The sequence below is a fragment of the Delphinus delphis genome, chromosome 1 (assembly GCF_949987515.2).
Source record: "Delphinus delphis chromosome 1, mDelDel1.2, whole genome shotgun sequence".
In the NCBI taxonomy this organism is placed as follows: domain Eukaryota; kingdom Metazoa; phylum Chordata; class Mammalia; order Artiodactyla; family Delphinidae; genus Delphinus; species Delphinus delphis.
Window position 1 is genome coordinate 95545228 of NC_082683.1, and position 18009 is coordinate 95563236.

At 42.0% G+C, this 18009-nt stretch overlaps 1 protein-coding gene across 4 annotated transcripts in view; it reads right to left on the reverse strand.

Moving 5' to 3' along the window:
• The window catches only part of SORT1 (sortilin 1), a 74355-nt gene extending 56657 nt beyond the window's left edge, over nucleotides 1-17698 (reverse strand). For 3 of the 4 annotated variants that reach the window (XM_060026697.1, XM_060026679.1, XM_060026688.1), the window contains exon 1: nucleotides 17357-17685. In XM_060026697.1, the coding sequence (XP_059882680.1) occupies nucleotides 17357-17662 (306 nt within the window). In that variant the 5' untranslated portion in view covers nucleotides 17663-17685. Of the gene's footprint in view, nucleotides 1-17356 lie in introns of all 4 variants that reach the window. The other variant, XM_060026670.1, reaches the window with a different exon arrangement.
• Nucleotides 17699-18009: the final 311 nt, after the last annotated feature.

Sequence of the window (18009 nt, forward strand, 5' to 3'; positions counted from 1 at the left end):
CATGGACATATATACACTACCAAACGTAAAATAGATACCTAGTGGGAAGCAGCCACATAGCACAAGGAGATCAGTTCAGTGCTTTGTGACCACCTAGAGGGGTGGCATAGGGAGGGTGGGAGGGAGGGAGATGCAAGAGGGAAGAGATATAAGGACATATGTATATGTATAACTGATTCACTTTGTTATAAAGCAGAAACTGACACACCATTGTAAAGCAATTATACTCTAATAAAGATGTTAAAAAAATAAAAAATGATTGTAGTTGACAATTGCATAACTCTCTGAATGTATGAAAAATCAATAAATTTTACACATTAAAAAAAATGCAGGTTTTAAAGAAGAAAGGTTCTGTTCTCAACATATCCATCGCTCCTCAGCATTATATGGTGGGTTTTTCTTTTCTTTTCTTTTTTTAATTTTATTGAAGTATAGTTGATTTACAATGTTGTGTTTAATTCCTGCTGTACAGCAAAGTGACTCAGTTATACATACTGGGTTGGTCAAAAAGTTAGTTTGGGTTTTTCCTTAATATCTTATGGAAAAAACCCAAATGAACTTTTTGGCCAACCCAATATACCTATTCTTTTCCATTATGGTTTATCACAGGATGTTGAATATAATTCCCTGTACTATACAGTAGAACCCTGTTGTTTATCCATTCTATATACAATAGTTTGCATCTGCTAATCCCAAAATCCCAATCCTTCCCTCACACACATACACCCCACCACCGGGAACCACAAGTCTGTTCTCTGTATCTGTGAGTCTGTTTTTGTTTTGTACTTATGTTCATTTGTGTCCTATTTTAGATTCCACATATAAGTAATATCGTATGGTATTTGTCTTTCTCTTTCTGACTTACTTCTCTCAGTATGATAACCTCTAGGTCCATCCATGTCATTGCAAATGGCATTACAGTATTTCATTATTTTTTATGGCTGAGTAATATTCCATTGTGTACATACATCTTTATCTATTCACCTGTCGATGGACATTTAGGTTGTTTTTATGTCTTGGCTATTGTAAATAGCACCACCATGAACATAGGAGTGCATGTATCTTTCAGAATTATAGTTTTGTCTGTGTATGTCCAGGAGTGGGATTGCTGGACCATATGGCAAAGTCTATTTTTAGTTTTCTGAGGAATCTCCATACTGTTTTCCATAGTGGCTGCACCAATTTACATTCCCACATTGTGGGTGTTTCTTTTTGATAGCCACAAGAGAGGGACTACACCAACGCAAAAGATCTGAAAGACAGCTGAAATCCCATTTTTCCATGTAAAACCAACCACTCTAGTTCCTAATTATCAGAGCTTGAATAACCTCTTCTTAGGTATTATTCTCACAGCATTTATTGATGTTGCTTGTACTATAACTATTTACATATTTGGCTACCTCTCAAATCATGTTAGGAATTCTTAGATGGCAAACAGTATGATCTGGTATTTCCTGTCAGGCCTAGCACAAGGTCTTATAGATAATAAGTTCTCCAAGACCATCTCCGTAAAAGTGTATTCCTAAACCCCTGCTACCAAAATTGATCTGTGTGTAATCTCCCCTCTACCGTGATTACCACCATTTCAGTAAATACTAGCTAAGTAGGGTTTCTTCCTATGCCCTTACTGCCAGCCACAACATTGTTAAACACTAGTATGTGTTCTTGGGTATTCACACATACAATAGTGACCTTACTCCTCTCCTTCACTGTAGTTACCATCAATTCCATATAGTCAAAAATTGATAAACACATCAAAGTGTTTAGAGGCAACGGCCAGGAGTAGACTATACAGAAGAGAAATTCAAATATTTGAGTATGAAGAAATAAAAGTCTGTCCACTAAGATTTAAGCAGGGATGACAGAGGTGGGAGCAGTTGGGAGCAATAGCAAGGTATGGTAGAGGGAGTTGTGCAGGCAGAACAAACACGAAGATATAGGCAAGTATTTTGAAAAAGTTCAAAGGGTAACACAAATAAAATATATTAATTTCACCAACTAGTAAAGTGCTACGTATACGGTAGATGCTATTAAGTACTTGTTAAATAAGAATTTCAAGATCAGGATAAACACAGTTATAGTGGGAATAAAAGGAAAATAAAAATAGAGAAAAGGAAATGTGTGTGAAAAGAAAAAGTACTTCTTGAAATACCCAAAGAAAGCTGAGACGAGGCCACAGGATCACTCACTCAAACAAGGAAGGTTTCCCAGGGCAGCCTGGTTCTTACTTTCTTTTACCCCACAAGAGTCAGATCTATTCTTGGGAGAAACTAAACCCAAAAGATTCCACGGTATATTGTGTTCATTCTGGATTGAAAATATATGGTGCTTCTCTGCTGCCTTTCTGAGCATCACAATGTACACATTCCTGGTCCTAAGCAAAAGCAAATGATACTCCTTGGCGATGGGATAAATGGAAGCGGGGTTATGTTCTACCTATGTAATGGTCAATTGGCTAGTTGTCTGCCTCCATATTCTTTTCTAGGATTTCATTTGTTTTGGTCCTTTATAAGTAAAACTTGGAACTCTTTCTGCCTATCATACTAATATTAGATAAAGAATCCAAAACCGCATTTTCCTGCATTAACCTATTTTATTCTCCCCATTATCACTTTGGTCCTTCTTTTTAAGGGAGCCTTTTCTTTTCCAGAATGGCATAAAGTTTTTTGAACAGTTGTACTGTGTGATACAAATAAAAACAAATTGTAAAAAGAAAAAAAAATGAGGAAGGTTTCCAACGGTACATACAGCTGAACATAATCAACTAATAAGTTATGGTTCAACTGCTCTAATCAAGGCAAAGTTAGATGAATAAAAGAAATAAGAGCAGAGGACAAAACTCTGGATAGAAAGAACTGAAAGGCAGAATAAGCCCTTTAGGAAGAGAAAACCCCAAACCTCCAACACAATATTTCCAATGACTATCCTACAATATTAAAATACTAAACATATAAATAAAACATTTAGGAGTTGAGGAGTCCAGCCAATAGAAGGTAAAGTGTCTACTTCAAGCATTGTTACAAAAAAGATGTTATGTATTAGCTGTATACATGACAAATGAAATGGAGAAGGTGGCAGAGAGCTGAAGCCTGTTTTATTTCTGGTAAACAATAGTTGTGCTGCTCCAATGTAGTATGCTTAAGAGATAGATTATTTAGTACAAAGAGAACACGATCTGGCCACTACATATTGCTAAGCAGTCAGTCAAATGCAGGATCTAGAAGCAGGTCAAAATTAAGGGAAACCACGTAAATATACTGTTTGTGTGATTAGCAATCCAAAACCAGCATCTAGAGGGGCCACAGAGTAAATACAGTAATTCAGATTATATAATCATACCCTATTGTAGAAAGCTCAGAAACCCAGAACTTTAAGATTAGCTATGTCAAATGTCAGCTTGATTCTATCAGGAACAGATGAGCATGAAACTTGCCCCATCTAGTGAGAGGTTTATTAATCCCCTAGCACAGTCACTGGCACAGGAATAGATAAGACAGATCAATGGAACAAAACAAAGTCCAAGGCTGGACAAAGTTTCTTTTAGTGTATGATAAAGCAAGCATTTCAAATCAGTGGTAAAAGAGTTTTGGAAAAACCAGCTATTTGGGAAAAATAAAAAGCTGGATTCCTAACTCCCTTCTTACCCCCCTACCCCAACTCCACATTAAATTCCACATATGACAAAGATTTAAATACAGAAAGTTAAACCATAAAAATCCTAGAAGTATGAGTGAATCTTTTTATAATCTTAGAAATGAGAAGACCATTACAAAAAATGATACAAAACCCAGAACCCTTAATATAGCAATTACTTTGACTATTAAAAAAAAATTAATGGCAAAATACTGAACATAAAGTTAAAAAAAACTGGAAAAAATTATTTGCAACACAATAAAGGGTTAATATAGAGTTTTCAAATCAATAAGAAAAAGACAAAGATCTCAAAAGAAAATAGGCAGGGACTTCCCTGGTGGCGCAGTGGTTAAGAATCCGCCTGCCAATGCAGGGGACATGGCTCCGAGCCCTGGTCCGGGAAGATCCCACATTCCGCAGAGCAACTAAGCCCGTGCGCCACAACTACTGAGCCTGTGCTCTAGAGCCCGCGAGCCACAACTACTGAGCCCACGTGTCACAACTACGTGCTCTAGGGCCCGCGTGCTGCAACTACTGAGCCTTGTACTGCAACTACTGAAGCCAGCACCTACAGCCCATGCTCGCAACATGAGAAGCCACCGCAATGAGAAGCCTGCGCGCTGCAACGAAGCGTAGCTCCTGTGCGCAGCAACTAAGACCCAACGCAGCCAAAAATAAATAAAATTTAAAAGAAAAGAAAATAGGCAAAGGACACAAACAAGTAATTCACAAAAGGACACAGAAATGACCAATAATGTTTGAAAAGCTATTCAATCTCACTAGTAATCAAAAGAAAATCAAAGAAAAATAATGTGATAACATTTTCCACCTGTTGGAAGTGCTTGACAAAATGTATCCAGTGAGGGGTGGACACCAGAGCACCTGTGTGCACTGTGGGTGGGAATATATAAACTGCTATAACTTTTCTGGAGAGCTATTTGGTGATGTGAATCAGAACTGAAAATGTCCACACCACATGACCCAAGCAATCCCACTCAGGAATTTATTATCAGGGGATAACTACACATCTTTACAAAATACGTTATACACCTGAAGGTTTACTGCATCCTGCAGGCCATCTACTGTGTTAAACATTAAATGTTAAATGTTAAACATAAACATAAATGTTAAACACACATTATCATTTAATCCACATAACAACCCCATATTACTATACCTGTATATCCTAGACAAGAACTGAAGCTTTGTTAAATGCGTTATGTTATGCAATGAAACAATATACCAGGTGCTAATGAAAATGTTTCAGGTATTTACTGACATTGAAAGATATTCATAACATGTTGAGTAAAAAGCAGGTTTACAGAATAGCATGTAAAATCGTGTGTGTGTGTGCGTTTATGGTTAAAAACATTCTTCCAAATATTAACAGCAACCATCTCTAAGTGGCAGAATTTATGGTGGTGTTTCTTCTTTATAGTTTTTCCATGGTGACTGAATTACTCCCCACCCCATCATCTGTTGAATAGTGATTTCTAGTGTCCCAGGTGGCACTGATAGCCATATACTGACCTCTGGTAGGGGAGCTCTGGGCAACAGGGAGTCACTGACTGGCATTTATAACCAAATTGGTTTTCAGGGACCCATTACGTTAGAAAGTAGGTGACAGCTTGTACTACCTTCTCTGAAACACAACCATCTTGACAGGATAATGCAAGACTCATCCACACATTTAATGCCCACCATTTAAAGCCTGAGGTCCACACATTTTAGAGACCATGAATTAACAAAAATGTCCATTTCTGTGGTCATTTGGCTAATCCCTAGTTCCATCTGGAAAAGAGAAAGGCCATAAAACACAACATTCTTTACGGAAATAACTTTGTCTTCACATCTAATCAAACAAGAAGTCTAATTAAATTACTGTTACTATAGCTGGGAGAACTTAAAGTTGGTCCCGAGAGTCACCGTAGCTTGGAAAAAAATTCTGGTAATGAGAAACCTCTGCCTATCTTTAGTTACACACCTGATCAAAAGTAAAACACTGAAAGAATTAACACCAGCACAACTGAGCCTGGATCAGTTTCACATGGCGCGCCCCAGTTTAAAAGCCACTTGCAGATGACCCGACAGTCTGGCCATCAGGAGCAACCTCTCTGGCAAGTAAACAGAGAGTGAATTCAATGATGCCATCCTTCACACATGTTCCTTCTTTCAACAAATACATCTGCTTGCCTACCATGGGCCGGACCCTCTTTGGAGCGCTGCAGACACAGCAGTGATAACACATACTCTGTGCTCAGGGAGCTTATACTCTATGAACACACTTCTTAACAGAAGTCTAAGAATAAAGACTAAACATGCTAGATATTCAACCTACAGAAGACAACCTGTCATTGTGAAAAATAAAACTGCAAAAGGGTGTTAAAGCCTGGTCTAGTAACTAACTGGTTGGGAAAGTGGGCACAAATCATTTTCTCTCTTGGGAATCTACTTCCTCAGGAGTGAAACTGAATTATGCTCCTTCACTCACTGGAATAATAAGAATCAAATGAAATAACAAGGCACTGGTGATCCCATAAAGGCTGGGAATTTGAGATTTAGGCTTCCAAACCCCAAACAGGGAACACAGGGATAGACAGGACACAGTGATGGTGTAAGAGAGGTTTGGGACAAGACCTGGGCGAAGCTCTTGCAGGCAGGAATAAAACCTTAACAGAATACAGTTCCGTTAAATAAGGCACTGCTAGGACCATAAAACACGAGCCAAAAATAAGATCACAAATGTTCCAGTCCTCCCAGAGACTATCCTTAGAAATAAAAAGGCTAAACATAAAACAGTATACAAGTTTGCAAACCTATTCAATTATTCAGAGTTTTCTGTGAGGCAGGATGGAACAGAGGAGAGCACTGGGCTAATACCTGGTCAATGTGAATTTCATTTCCGGCTCTGCCAACAGCTCTGTGAACTTGGGCAGTAAAACCTAACTTCACCACCAAGGCGAGGAAGCTGGAATGACAGCATTTCCAGTACCTATAAGCTTTAAAATTCTATGACTCATCAATAATTTCACACCTCAGTTTGCTTTTCCACTGCTCTGCCTTCATTTGGGAAAAAAACAAAAAAAAAATCAGCCCCTTGCTCCACAATACTCTAGTGTCAACAGGAAAGGGCAACAGCAACTCCATTATCTAGAAACCTCAACAACCTGGACATTCACTGAAAGGAAGCAAGGGAGAGAGACCTCTGATGACAGTGTCCATGCAATAAAACCCTATGTACCTGACCACTAAGAGAAACCTGCAGACCGTCACTCTAAATCAATCTGCTAAACCTGTTAGATTGCCTAAAATTAGAAATCTTTTTCTCAGTTTACAGAAGCATCTTACAGAAGTAAAATTTCTTAGCTTACAGAAGTTAAATTTGGACGACACTGTATCTAGAGACAGGGACAGCAGCAAGAAGGAACAGGATATTGCAAGGGGACTATCATTTCTGCAGGAAAAAAAGAGTAAACTTCAACAGGCAGACAATGGCACTAAGCTTATAAATCTGGGCCATTCAAAATGGGAGAAAATAGCCCCACAAATCTCAACAGACCTTGAGGGCATTAATGCCATACCACTTTAAAATGATGTGAGTCGTGGTACAGCATAATTTAATCTCCTTAATGATCCAAGGTCATACTGTTGACAAAGAAGGCAGAGACATATGTATTTTAGAAAGATATCCATTAAAAATAACAAAAACAACAAACTTTGGCATTCAAAAGGGTAGGCTTAAATGTCTACCCTAGGCTTAGTTTTCGAAAAACTCATCTTCATGGGATAATTCATTTCTCATCATGCCTAATAAATGAGTTAAATTTCAAACTGTTGGCATTTAATTTTTACATCTTAATCTCATTTCAAAGAAAAGAAAGTGATGAAAGGATATGCGCCAGTGGCCAGCTGACTGGACCATAAAAGCTCACCAGTCCCCACTGGGTGTGGGGACCAGCCCGGCCTCCCTCTGCTACAGCCACACTGGCCTTCTTCCAGACCTCTGGGTGCACCATGCTCCTTCTAGCCCCAGGCCTGTGAACATGCTTTTCTCTCTGTCTGGGACACTCCTACAGGAAAAATTCTATTCATCTTCCAGTACCAGTTTAAGTACTTTCTCAGCAAGCGCTTCCTAGTGCCCCAGGCTAAAAGGACCTCTGTCAATTATTCTCCTGTAGTTGCTTTTTTCCTTCTTGGTACTTATTGTATTTGTAATTACATATGTGTTTAATGTCCATTTTCTCTACTGGTCCATAAAGGCAAGGATCTTGTCTGTTGTGTTCCAAATCAGTTTCCAGTACCCAGTACAAGGCCCAACACATAGTAGGTGCTCAATAAAAAGTTGTTGAATAATAATAATATTGACCTTTACTGAGCACTCATGATATATAAAGCACCATTGCTACTTCACAGATGAAGAAGGAGGGTCAGAGAGGTTAAATAATTCTCCCAAAGTTACACAGCTGGTAAGTGGCAGAGCAAGGTTTCAAGCTCCTGTCTGACTCCAGACTATACATTTAATGACTACACTTTCTCCAGCACTATGTGAGGCAAAAGGGTGAAGTTAAGGGGTCATGCTTGTACTACCTTTAAGGTGTTTATAATCTGGAGAATACCAATTGAATAAATGAAAGTGAATACAAAATAGAATACTATAGTAAAGTGCTGGATTACATGGCATTGTTAAATGTTGTAGGCGAGAACAGAAAAAAAACAAGCAGAGCTAGAAAGGCATTCAGACGGGAGGAATGCCATGAAAACAAAAATGGAGAAGCAACAGAGCACATGGCAAGCTAAAGGGACTGGTGATAAGGTAACTTCAACTAGAGCAGAGCTAACGTAGGCCAGGAAATAGTGAGATACTACCTTAAAGGTATACGCGCATTATAAAAAAGAATTCCATTAACATTCTGGTCTGCCCTGCCTCAAGCTAAGTTCTTGAGGAGTACCTATCACATCTCACTAATATTTCTTAAAACGTTACAGAGGTCAATAGAGTACAAAGCTAATAGTGATTGCTCAGTTAATGAATCAGGGTGAAACAGGCAAAGTGCTATTTTAGAGCTGTCAACTTAAAACCGCATATTTAAAGCTTAATGAATGAGAAGAGAAATAGTTATTGAATTACAAGTAGCCTTATTTTTTTTAATTGTAAGTTCTTTAACACTATAAGTAAATAACTATATATACTTGAAACTATTATAACCAGATGACCAGGTATCTGATGATGGTGGGGTTATTTTCTCCTCCATCTCCCATAGCTTCAAGAAAGATACTTTGAATAGATGGTCTCTCCCTTACCATACCCAATTTTTTTTAACTCCAAGTCCAAGCACATAACTAGTACATAATTCTTAATACATATTTGGTTCCTGTGAGTACCCATACTAATTCTCCTGGAATATTTCAGCTATGGAAAAAAAATTTAAGTGCATACACAAATATCTGAGCATCTAACTGGTAATGCATTAGAAGCTTTGTGTAGATAATCATTATAAAAAACATCCAATAAAGGATGAATACACACCAAATTCTACACAGTCTCATTTAATCTTCACAAAGACCCTAAGGGGTACGTATTAGTATATCCCTTTTATAGATGAAAAAACTAAGGTTCACTAAGGGTCATCTGTCCCTGGTTACCTGGTTTGAATCCAGGTCTAACCTGTGATCACATTCCTTCCTAACCACGGCCTCAAAGAACTCCAATTAATACCACTTGTTAGTATCACTCATATTAACCAGTTAAAATTTTGATGTAATCATGAAGGTTAAAAAAAAAAAAAGGAACACATATGCTTCTTACATTTCTGCCAATCTTGACTCACTCTCATTCTCGCCACCTCCGCCCAAGCCTGTCACCCAACCCTGCCAAGTGATAAAACCGAATACATTTATGCCTCATCTGTCTCCTTTTATGCACATGTTCCTCTGGAGTTGGTATTTATCAGGCTCATTTGGCTGACAATTGGACTCTATGGACACAGTAATAAATCAACAGGCTTATAAAGAAATGACATGGGGCTTCCTTGGTGGCGCAGTGGTTAAGGATCCGCCTGCCAATGCAGGGGACACGGGTTCGAGCCCTGGTCCGGGAAGATCCCACATGCCGCAGAGCAACTAAGCCATGCGCCACAACTACTGAGCCTGTGCTCTAAAGCCTGCGAGCCACAACTACTGAGCCCATGTGCCACAACTACTGAAGCCCGCACACCTAGAGCCCGTGCTCTGCAACAAGAGAAGCCACCGCAATGAGAAGCCCGCGCACCGCAGCGAAGAGTAGGCCCCGTTCGCCGCAACTAGAGAAAGCCCACGCACAGCAACGAAGTCCCAGTGCAGCCAAAAATAAATAAAATAAATTTAAAAAAATATAGAAATGACATAAATCCTACATATGTGGTAGGATTCAAGGTTTTCAAAACATTCTCTCTTTGAAGTCTTATGATAATAATATTTTACATGATGGGGAGCTGAGGCTTAGAAAGGCTAATTGAGCTCTGTTGAGGGAACTATGACCTCAAGGAGCAGAGAGAAATTCACAACTACATGACTTACAACTGGGGTCTATAACCCTGCCTTATTCCTAAAGCAAATGCATTGACTTAAAATATCTCTATGAAACACTTCCAAATGCAGCACCATGTTGGGACATAAGTGTTCTACGCCCAGCTCTTGGCCTGTATGCAAGTCATTTAGCCTTCTTGGTAAGAGATCTGACCAGTTAATCAGCTTAACAATCTATGATTCAAACTGTTAAGCACATTATCAGCAAGAGTTCAATCTTACCCTTGTTCACAAATGTTCAGAAAAATCTGTTCACGGGCTTCACTGTCTTATAGCTCCTGGGTTCCTCATGCCTGGGCTCACAACCTCCTTCAATAAGGTCCAGGAGTCCTAGATTGTTTCTTGGAACCTTGAGCACTTCAAGTATAAAAGATGGTCGGCCCTGCCCTCTATTCTGCTCTCCTGTTGGACAGAGCACAGTAACGGTCAACGTCCAAAAGGATAACTCTTCTTGGCTCCCCATTTCCACCTCTGGTTTATCCAGCTATAGCCTCATGTCAACCACTACCTGTTAAAACATTTTCTCCAGTAAGTCCTAATGGCAGACTCCCTCCCCATACCTCCCCTCTTTTCCCATCCCCCACAAAGAGCTATCTTTTTTTTTGCGGTACGCGGGCCTCTCACTGCAGAGCACAGGCTCCTGACGTGCAGGCTCAGTGACCATGGCCCACGGGCCCAGCCGCTCCACGGCATGTGGGATCCTCCCGGACCAGGGCATGAACCCATGTCCCCTGCATCGGCAGGAAGAGTTATCTTTTTTTACTTCTCTATATGTTTTCCTGGAAACCTCAGTCTTTCATACTTCTCATCAACTACTTCTCCCCAACAGAAAGTCCCCACTGATCATCCCCTGAGCATGTCTTGGACTTCCCTACCTCCATGCCTTTACAGGTCTCCCTAAGAATTCCCTCCACACTTTGATTCTCTCTTCATCCATGAGGCCTTCCCAGACCACTGCACTGCAGTGGTCATGCCTTCTTCAAAAACTCTTCCAAACTCTCAGCAAGCCATCTCTGAACAGCTAAATACTTAAGATGACATCAATGCGGATGTTTTTTTTTTTTTTTACGGTACGCGGGCCTCTCACTGTTGTGGCCTCTCCCGTTGCGGAGCACAGGCTCCGGACGCGCAGGCTCAGCGGCCACGGCTCACGGGCCCAGCCGCTCCGCGGCATGTGGGATCTTCCCAGACCGGGGCACGAACCTGTGTCCGCTGCATCGGCAGGCAGACTCTCAACCACTGCGCCACCAGGGAAGCCCAATGCGGATGTTTTTAATGTTTAACTTTTCTTACGTACAGGCCAGAACTCCAGAAGTGTTTGAGTGAAAGATATCTGCACAATACATTTAACAAAACATTCTGATAAAACTTCTCACTTGACCCTCCAAATAATCCTAAAACTGATTCTCCAGTTTTAAAAAAAATAATAAATAAAGGTCAGAGAAGTTAAGTGATTGTCTATGATCATACCATACAACTATGAAACAGCAGAGCCAGGATTCAAATCTGAGTATTAAGAAGTCTTTTTTGAACTTTTCATATAGCATGTTTATGATGTGAAACTCTTTGACAAAGAGCAGGTACCAGATAAACATTTGATCTGAACTATCCTGTCTGGGAAGTACTAACATCAGTTAAAAATTTCCTTCCCAGTTCAATTTCTCTTGGTACTTCAGGGTGATCTTACTGTTGAATCAGATTTGCAAACAGGCCCAACTACAATATTAGAACTTAGTTTTTTAGAACATACAGGGAAAAAAAAGAGCAAAACTCTTAACAAAAGCAAACATAAGAGAGATACTACTCATAAGCCCTAGAAGGAAAAAACCATACATTTTCTTCTAATGAAAATAAATCAAGCCAATTAATCACACGTAAGTTTCTAACTCGCACAGGGCTGAGTATTTAATGGGAAGCTGACCATCTATTTTCAAGCACACAGGCAGCCAAGACAAAAAGGAAAAATAAAAGCCCCAGTTTTGGCAGAGTGCTGTAGGGAAGGAAAAGAAAAAACAAATTTACTGCTAGATATCTATTTGGTTTGCTTTTGGAATATCCAAGCTAGTAGCTTTGATTTGCATTAGATTTTTTTCAGCCTACAAGGAACAATAAAGTATTTCCCAAAAATAAAAAGTCAAATGTCTTTCACAATTATATGAAAAAAGAAATACTCCTGTTATCTTTAAGAACACTCATATTTCACTGAAGCAAGCTCTGGAGGTGGTAACAAATTACCCCCAGATGTGAAATCCAGGCTATGTTCAAGTTCAACTGGGAAACCGAACAGCCACAATTTGCTTCTAAACTTGGAAACAACCAGTAAACATTTGTGATCACAACCTTTGGCCTCCTCTTCTTCCATATTAATCACAGAGTTCTTTAGACATTTTAAATCTAGTCCAAAACTTCTCATGCTGTAGATGAGGAGTTGAGGGCCAGATACTGAAATGCAAAACAGAAAATAAATTACATTCACAGAAAACTTTCTCAGGAAAACACCACAGGCTCTGAATGGAAGATTTTGTTTTTGTTGTGGTGTCCTGAGACTGGGCTTGAGGACAGAGAAGGAAAAAATAGCCCCAATCTTAAAAAACAAAACAAACAAAACAAAAAAACCCCACATGTCCAGCATTCACCTAACAACCTCTAAAGGTATGAAGCGTCTATCATGAAGATTCATTCAACTCAGATAGCTCAAAGCCACATATTACCAACCCAACTTTGACTGCAGTCACTATTACAGTGTCAGTAAAAAAAACCCTGCCTAGAACAGACTGAAATTGACCAGTTTGTTCCTCAAGCCCCATTACTCCTCAAAACCACCTAGGTACAGATCAGTGAGGCCACGTAGACAGTGGGAAGAACAAGTTTTCACCAAGCGTTTAAATAGAAGAGTACAAGATGCAACAGAAACACTGGTTAGAAAAAGATAAAAAGGTAACTGAGGGCTTCCCTGATGGCGCAGTGGTTGGGAGTCCGCCTGCCGATGCAGGGGACACGGGTTCGTGCCCCGGTCCGGAAAGATCCCACATGCTGCGGAGCGGCTGGGCCCGTGAGCCATGGCCGCTGAGCCTGCGCGTCCGGAGCCTGTGCTCAGCAACGGGAGAGGCCACAACAGTGAGAGGCCCGCATACCACCAAAAAAAAAAAAAAAAAAGTAACTGAATATTTTTTTTAGAAATTTACAAATGCAGTATCTTTTTTTGGAGCCATTGCCACACAGCCCTCTGCTAGAAAAGCTGCATCTGGCCACTGCCCTCAAGCACTGCCCTTTCTGTGAGGATCACATGAGTAACAAGCCAACTAGGACAAAGTTGGGGGGCATGGTTTCTGCAGTCACCCACTGAGAACCCAACGTTTATTGGCAAGAGTTGATTTGAAATTGGCAGAGTGCAAAAGAAGCTAATAGCCTATGTGAACCTAACACAAAATATCAGATCAAAACAGCAGGATAAGGAGCCTATTACTATTATCATTAGAGAAAGAAAATAGTCATTAGAAATTGACCAGGAGACTCATCATAGTGATTTTTAATTTTCTAATTAAAAATCACTATGCACAGAACCAAAAATTTGAGTCAGCAGAGAACTTACCTAATTGTTTCCCTGCATTCCCTTTGAGCCACTTGTCCTACCTGGCTAGCTCTCTACCCTCACCTCAACCAAACCTCAGATGACAACTAACCTTTCCCCAGATAAATATACTTCATCAACTTTGCTGATACTTCTAACTGAAATCCCCAATACAGAATTCATTTTAACATCCCGTAGGGGTTAAAAGTCTGATGAATATACTGTATGGGCGCAGAGTCCTCATGAGGATTTTGCTCATTCTGCTCAACCAGGACCAGGAAGGAGATCCTACAGAATTCCTATTCCTTGACCCCGGCACGAATGGATGAAACAGGATTCAAGAAAGATTAACTAGAGGGTGATGGTGGGAGTGGCAGGGAAGGCAGTATGAAGAGAGGGTGGGTACTGGGATAAATGAGGCAGTTAGAAAGTTCTGGGGCAGTTAAATGCACTGACCTTCAGATTTCCGGGTGTGACAAAGATCCACAACAGGCTAAGAGCGGCAGCTCCCTGAAGCCTCCAACAGGCACATTCAGTCCTGTCAGCCTGGACTCAGCCCTGCCAACACCAGCAAACAAATACACGCATTCTTCTCAGAGCTGACACCCCATACAACACAACCTCACTACGGGGCCTGTTTATGTAAGAAACCAGATGCTTTGATGTTGGGGTAGAAGTTGGGAAGTTATGTGTAAAGAAGTAGTTAATGACAGGAACAGAAGGAGGACAGAGAATGAACAACATTCCTGGCTTTACTAATCGTAAGTTTTAAAAGTTTTAAGGAAATTGTCAAATAGTCTGAACTCAGGAATGAGAAGTAAGGAAGTTATGTCAGCCACCACCACAACTCTGACCAAGGCATTTCATCTGTTTCTTTAAGACAGAGCTTCATGCCTAACCTCAAAGGGGTGCTTATAGGAGGAATGTTTGGAAGCAATCCAACTTAGCAACCAACATTAATAAACTCTAGGCTTGCTCAACTTCTCTCATGCACAAAGGTTATACATGTCATGAACATTCCAAGCACTTAAAGGAAAGAATCAGTTAACAGTGTGGCATGAAAAGAGTTTGGGGTTAAAGGCAAAAGGAAGGTTATTCATTAGTCTAAGAAAAAATCATTTATAAATACGCACACACACATATTTGCTGGATTTCATGAGTGAAGAGACTGAGTTATATAGGTCATTAGGGCAAAGGTCTCCTAAAACCAGAACACTATAAAAGCACTATCACGCTTTAGTTCTACTTTGCTTTCTTAAGAAGATTAGTTAAACACCAACCTATTCTCACAAAGCCAAATAAGCCATAGAAACAGGTCTAGGAGATTCGCTAAAACTTTCTGAGGCTTTTCGTTCTCCAGTCTGAATGATCTCTTCTTTGTATCTTGGCACCCCCAGTATCTAGCACATCTTGGACTTTTGGAGGACATTCATGTACACTGACTACATGAAGCAATGTGGCTTGACATGAACAGCAAGTTATAACAAATAAGAGAACAACGAACTTTTCATTTTTCTTGGGAATTGAATCCTGTCATCTTATGAAAAACTACTCTAAATGGCACTTTCCCAGCTGTACAAAAGTATACAATATTTCTAATAAAAAGTTGTTCTGTTATGCCTATACTTTTATTTCACACTATCTATAAAGGCTCCCCCAACACCAGATCTCTTCAGCAGAGGTCAGGATGATTTATTATGACTTCTAAAACTATAGAATTGAAAAGCAGAACAGACCACTCGATAACAGTTCTTGGTTAAGGGGGTGCACCACTAAGAACTGCTTTATTCAACCATTTCTAAGGTGAAGATTATTAACAGTGGTTCCACTTTTACCACATACACATGCTACAAAAAGGATGGGATCTCTGAAGAAACCATGGATGATTAAGAAATGCAAAAACAGTTCGTTTAAATAAGGTCAATGAAAGAAGGCAAAAAAATAAATTTAAAAAGTCACTGGAAACAATAACTAAATAAAATGAAAGAAAAAGAGGGAAGGTTTTTTTATTAACATGTGGACTTCAAAGAATGAGGTTTCAGATCTGCTCTTGAGTAGATCTGGCCTAAGAACCCCCTGAGCCAGTTTTTTCAACCTCTTGCTTTAGAAATCAATATATTGCAAATGACATATAAATTCAAACCAACCAGGGAAGATTCTGACTAAAGGAATAAATCCAGTAGCCCCAGGTCCTAAAGGTAGGTCAATCGGCAAGAGAAGAATCCAAATATGGAGTAAGAATGCTGTGTCTGGCTGGCTCAAGGAAGGAAGTGCTCCTGTTATAAATTAGGCACTGGTGTTGTAAAGCCCTTCTCAACTCTCCACCGTGAGATGGAAGTCTACACATTTTTTCCCCCTCATCAAACGGGAAGACTTCCCAGTTCTCATTCTGCCCTATCTGCACCCAACCCATCCCACACGTCAGCACTAGCTTGGCCACCTTTAGGCAGCTGCTGCTTGGACTGCGTTTAGCGAGAGTTCTCCCTGACTGCTTATGCTTTGACTGCAATTGCCCTGGGTCCCCAGACAGAGAATTCTGCACAGGTAACAAGTAGAGTCCAGGCAGAGGGAGAAAGATCAAGGGGAGACTGAGATTCGGCTGATACAGAATGTGGTTCAACGAGGACAAGTGCAGTTAGCCCCTCACCTCTGTCCCCATGTGCAACTCTCTTTGAATGAGGAAGAGATATAAGAGAGAAAATGCATTAAATTGAAAATACATTATGCAACAATTAAACCGACAGTTCTAGAAAAAACACGAAGAAGATGCCCGAGCTGATCTAGAGCAAGTAGCCAGGACATTGCCAACAACTGGCTTTGTCAACACAGTAGTGTGCAGAGGTTGGGTTGCTTGTCCCCAGAAACAGAACTGCCACAATTTTTAAAGTGTCCGCCTAGGACCTAGCTCAAAGCAGAGTATCTGCAATGTGTTTCTTACCCATTGCAAACCTTGTTACAACAGGATCTAGACATCCTGGTCAGAGTCCAATGCCATGATAGAAGGTCAAGTTGAAGGAGTAAGAGAGATCACATATACGCTGTGACCCCATTGCCAAGCTTGTTCCTTTAACTATTAAAACACACACAGGAACCTAATCATTGCTTTGGGATTTCTGAACACCCGCCTACCCACCCTGAAAGTACTGACCCCGCGAGGACACACGTTTGTTTCTGTTTAGCTCCAACTTCTCCAACCACTCCTCCAGCTTCCTGTTGGGGTATAGCGTTGCTGGATCCGAATTATTTATACAGACGGAAAACAACAACGCTCGAGAGATTCTGACAACTTAAAAAAGAAAAAAAGAATGCGTGAAAGTCTAAGCCGGCTTCCCCTGTGACGAAACACAGCTGCCCGGGCTGCGGCGTCCGGGGACCGCTCTCCGGGCCCGACTCGGCCCGCCCGCCCGCCGTAGTTTCGGGGCCGCGGCCCAGGTGGCGCGGGCGCCGCGCGGCGGGCGAGCGGCCGGGGTCTCCTCCGCTGGGACGCGAGGAGCGCGGACAGAGAAAGAGGAGCCGGGTGCGCGGGCCCAGGGGCCCGCGGGTGGCACCTCGTAGTCCGGGCGGTGCCCGGGCCCGGCGCCCGCTCACCTGGTGCGTGTTGTTGGCCAGCCTGCCGACGAAGTCCCGGACCCCGCCGCAGTCCTCATCCTCGTCGAGCGCGCTGCGGCGCCAACGGCCGCCGCGGGGAGCCGGGCCCCCAAGCGCGGCCGCGCGCGGCCCCCAGCTCACCCCGACGGGGCCGGACCAGCGCGACAGCGGCGCAGCGGGCGGTGGCGGCGCGTCCAGCCGGTCCTGGCCGAGGGTCGCCGGCGGCAGCAGCTGGAGGAGGAGGAGGAGGCTGAGACTGTGGGGCCAGCGCGAGAGGTCGCCAGCAGCTCCCCGGAGCCGCTCCATCGCCGCCGAATGCCTACGCTGCCGACACCTGCCGCCCGGCGCGCCCGCCCACCCCCGCCGGCGCCGCGCCACACCCCCGAGCCCGAGCCCGGCGTTCCTTGGATACGCGCAGCCGGGCCTCTCCGCCCCCATAGGCTGGCCGCCTGTCCTTCTTCCCCGGCCCACTGCTCATTGGCTCGCGTCGCCTCCGGCTTCGGGGGTCCTGGATTAGGATGCCAAGTTGCGGGACTGATTGGCTGGAACGTGGCAGAGACGGCTGAGGTCATCCCCCTCTCGCCGGCGTATCCAAGGCCGGGCTTCTAGAGTTAGCGTAGGAGCTTCCCTCCTTCACAAGAACGCCCCCGCTT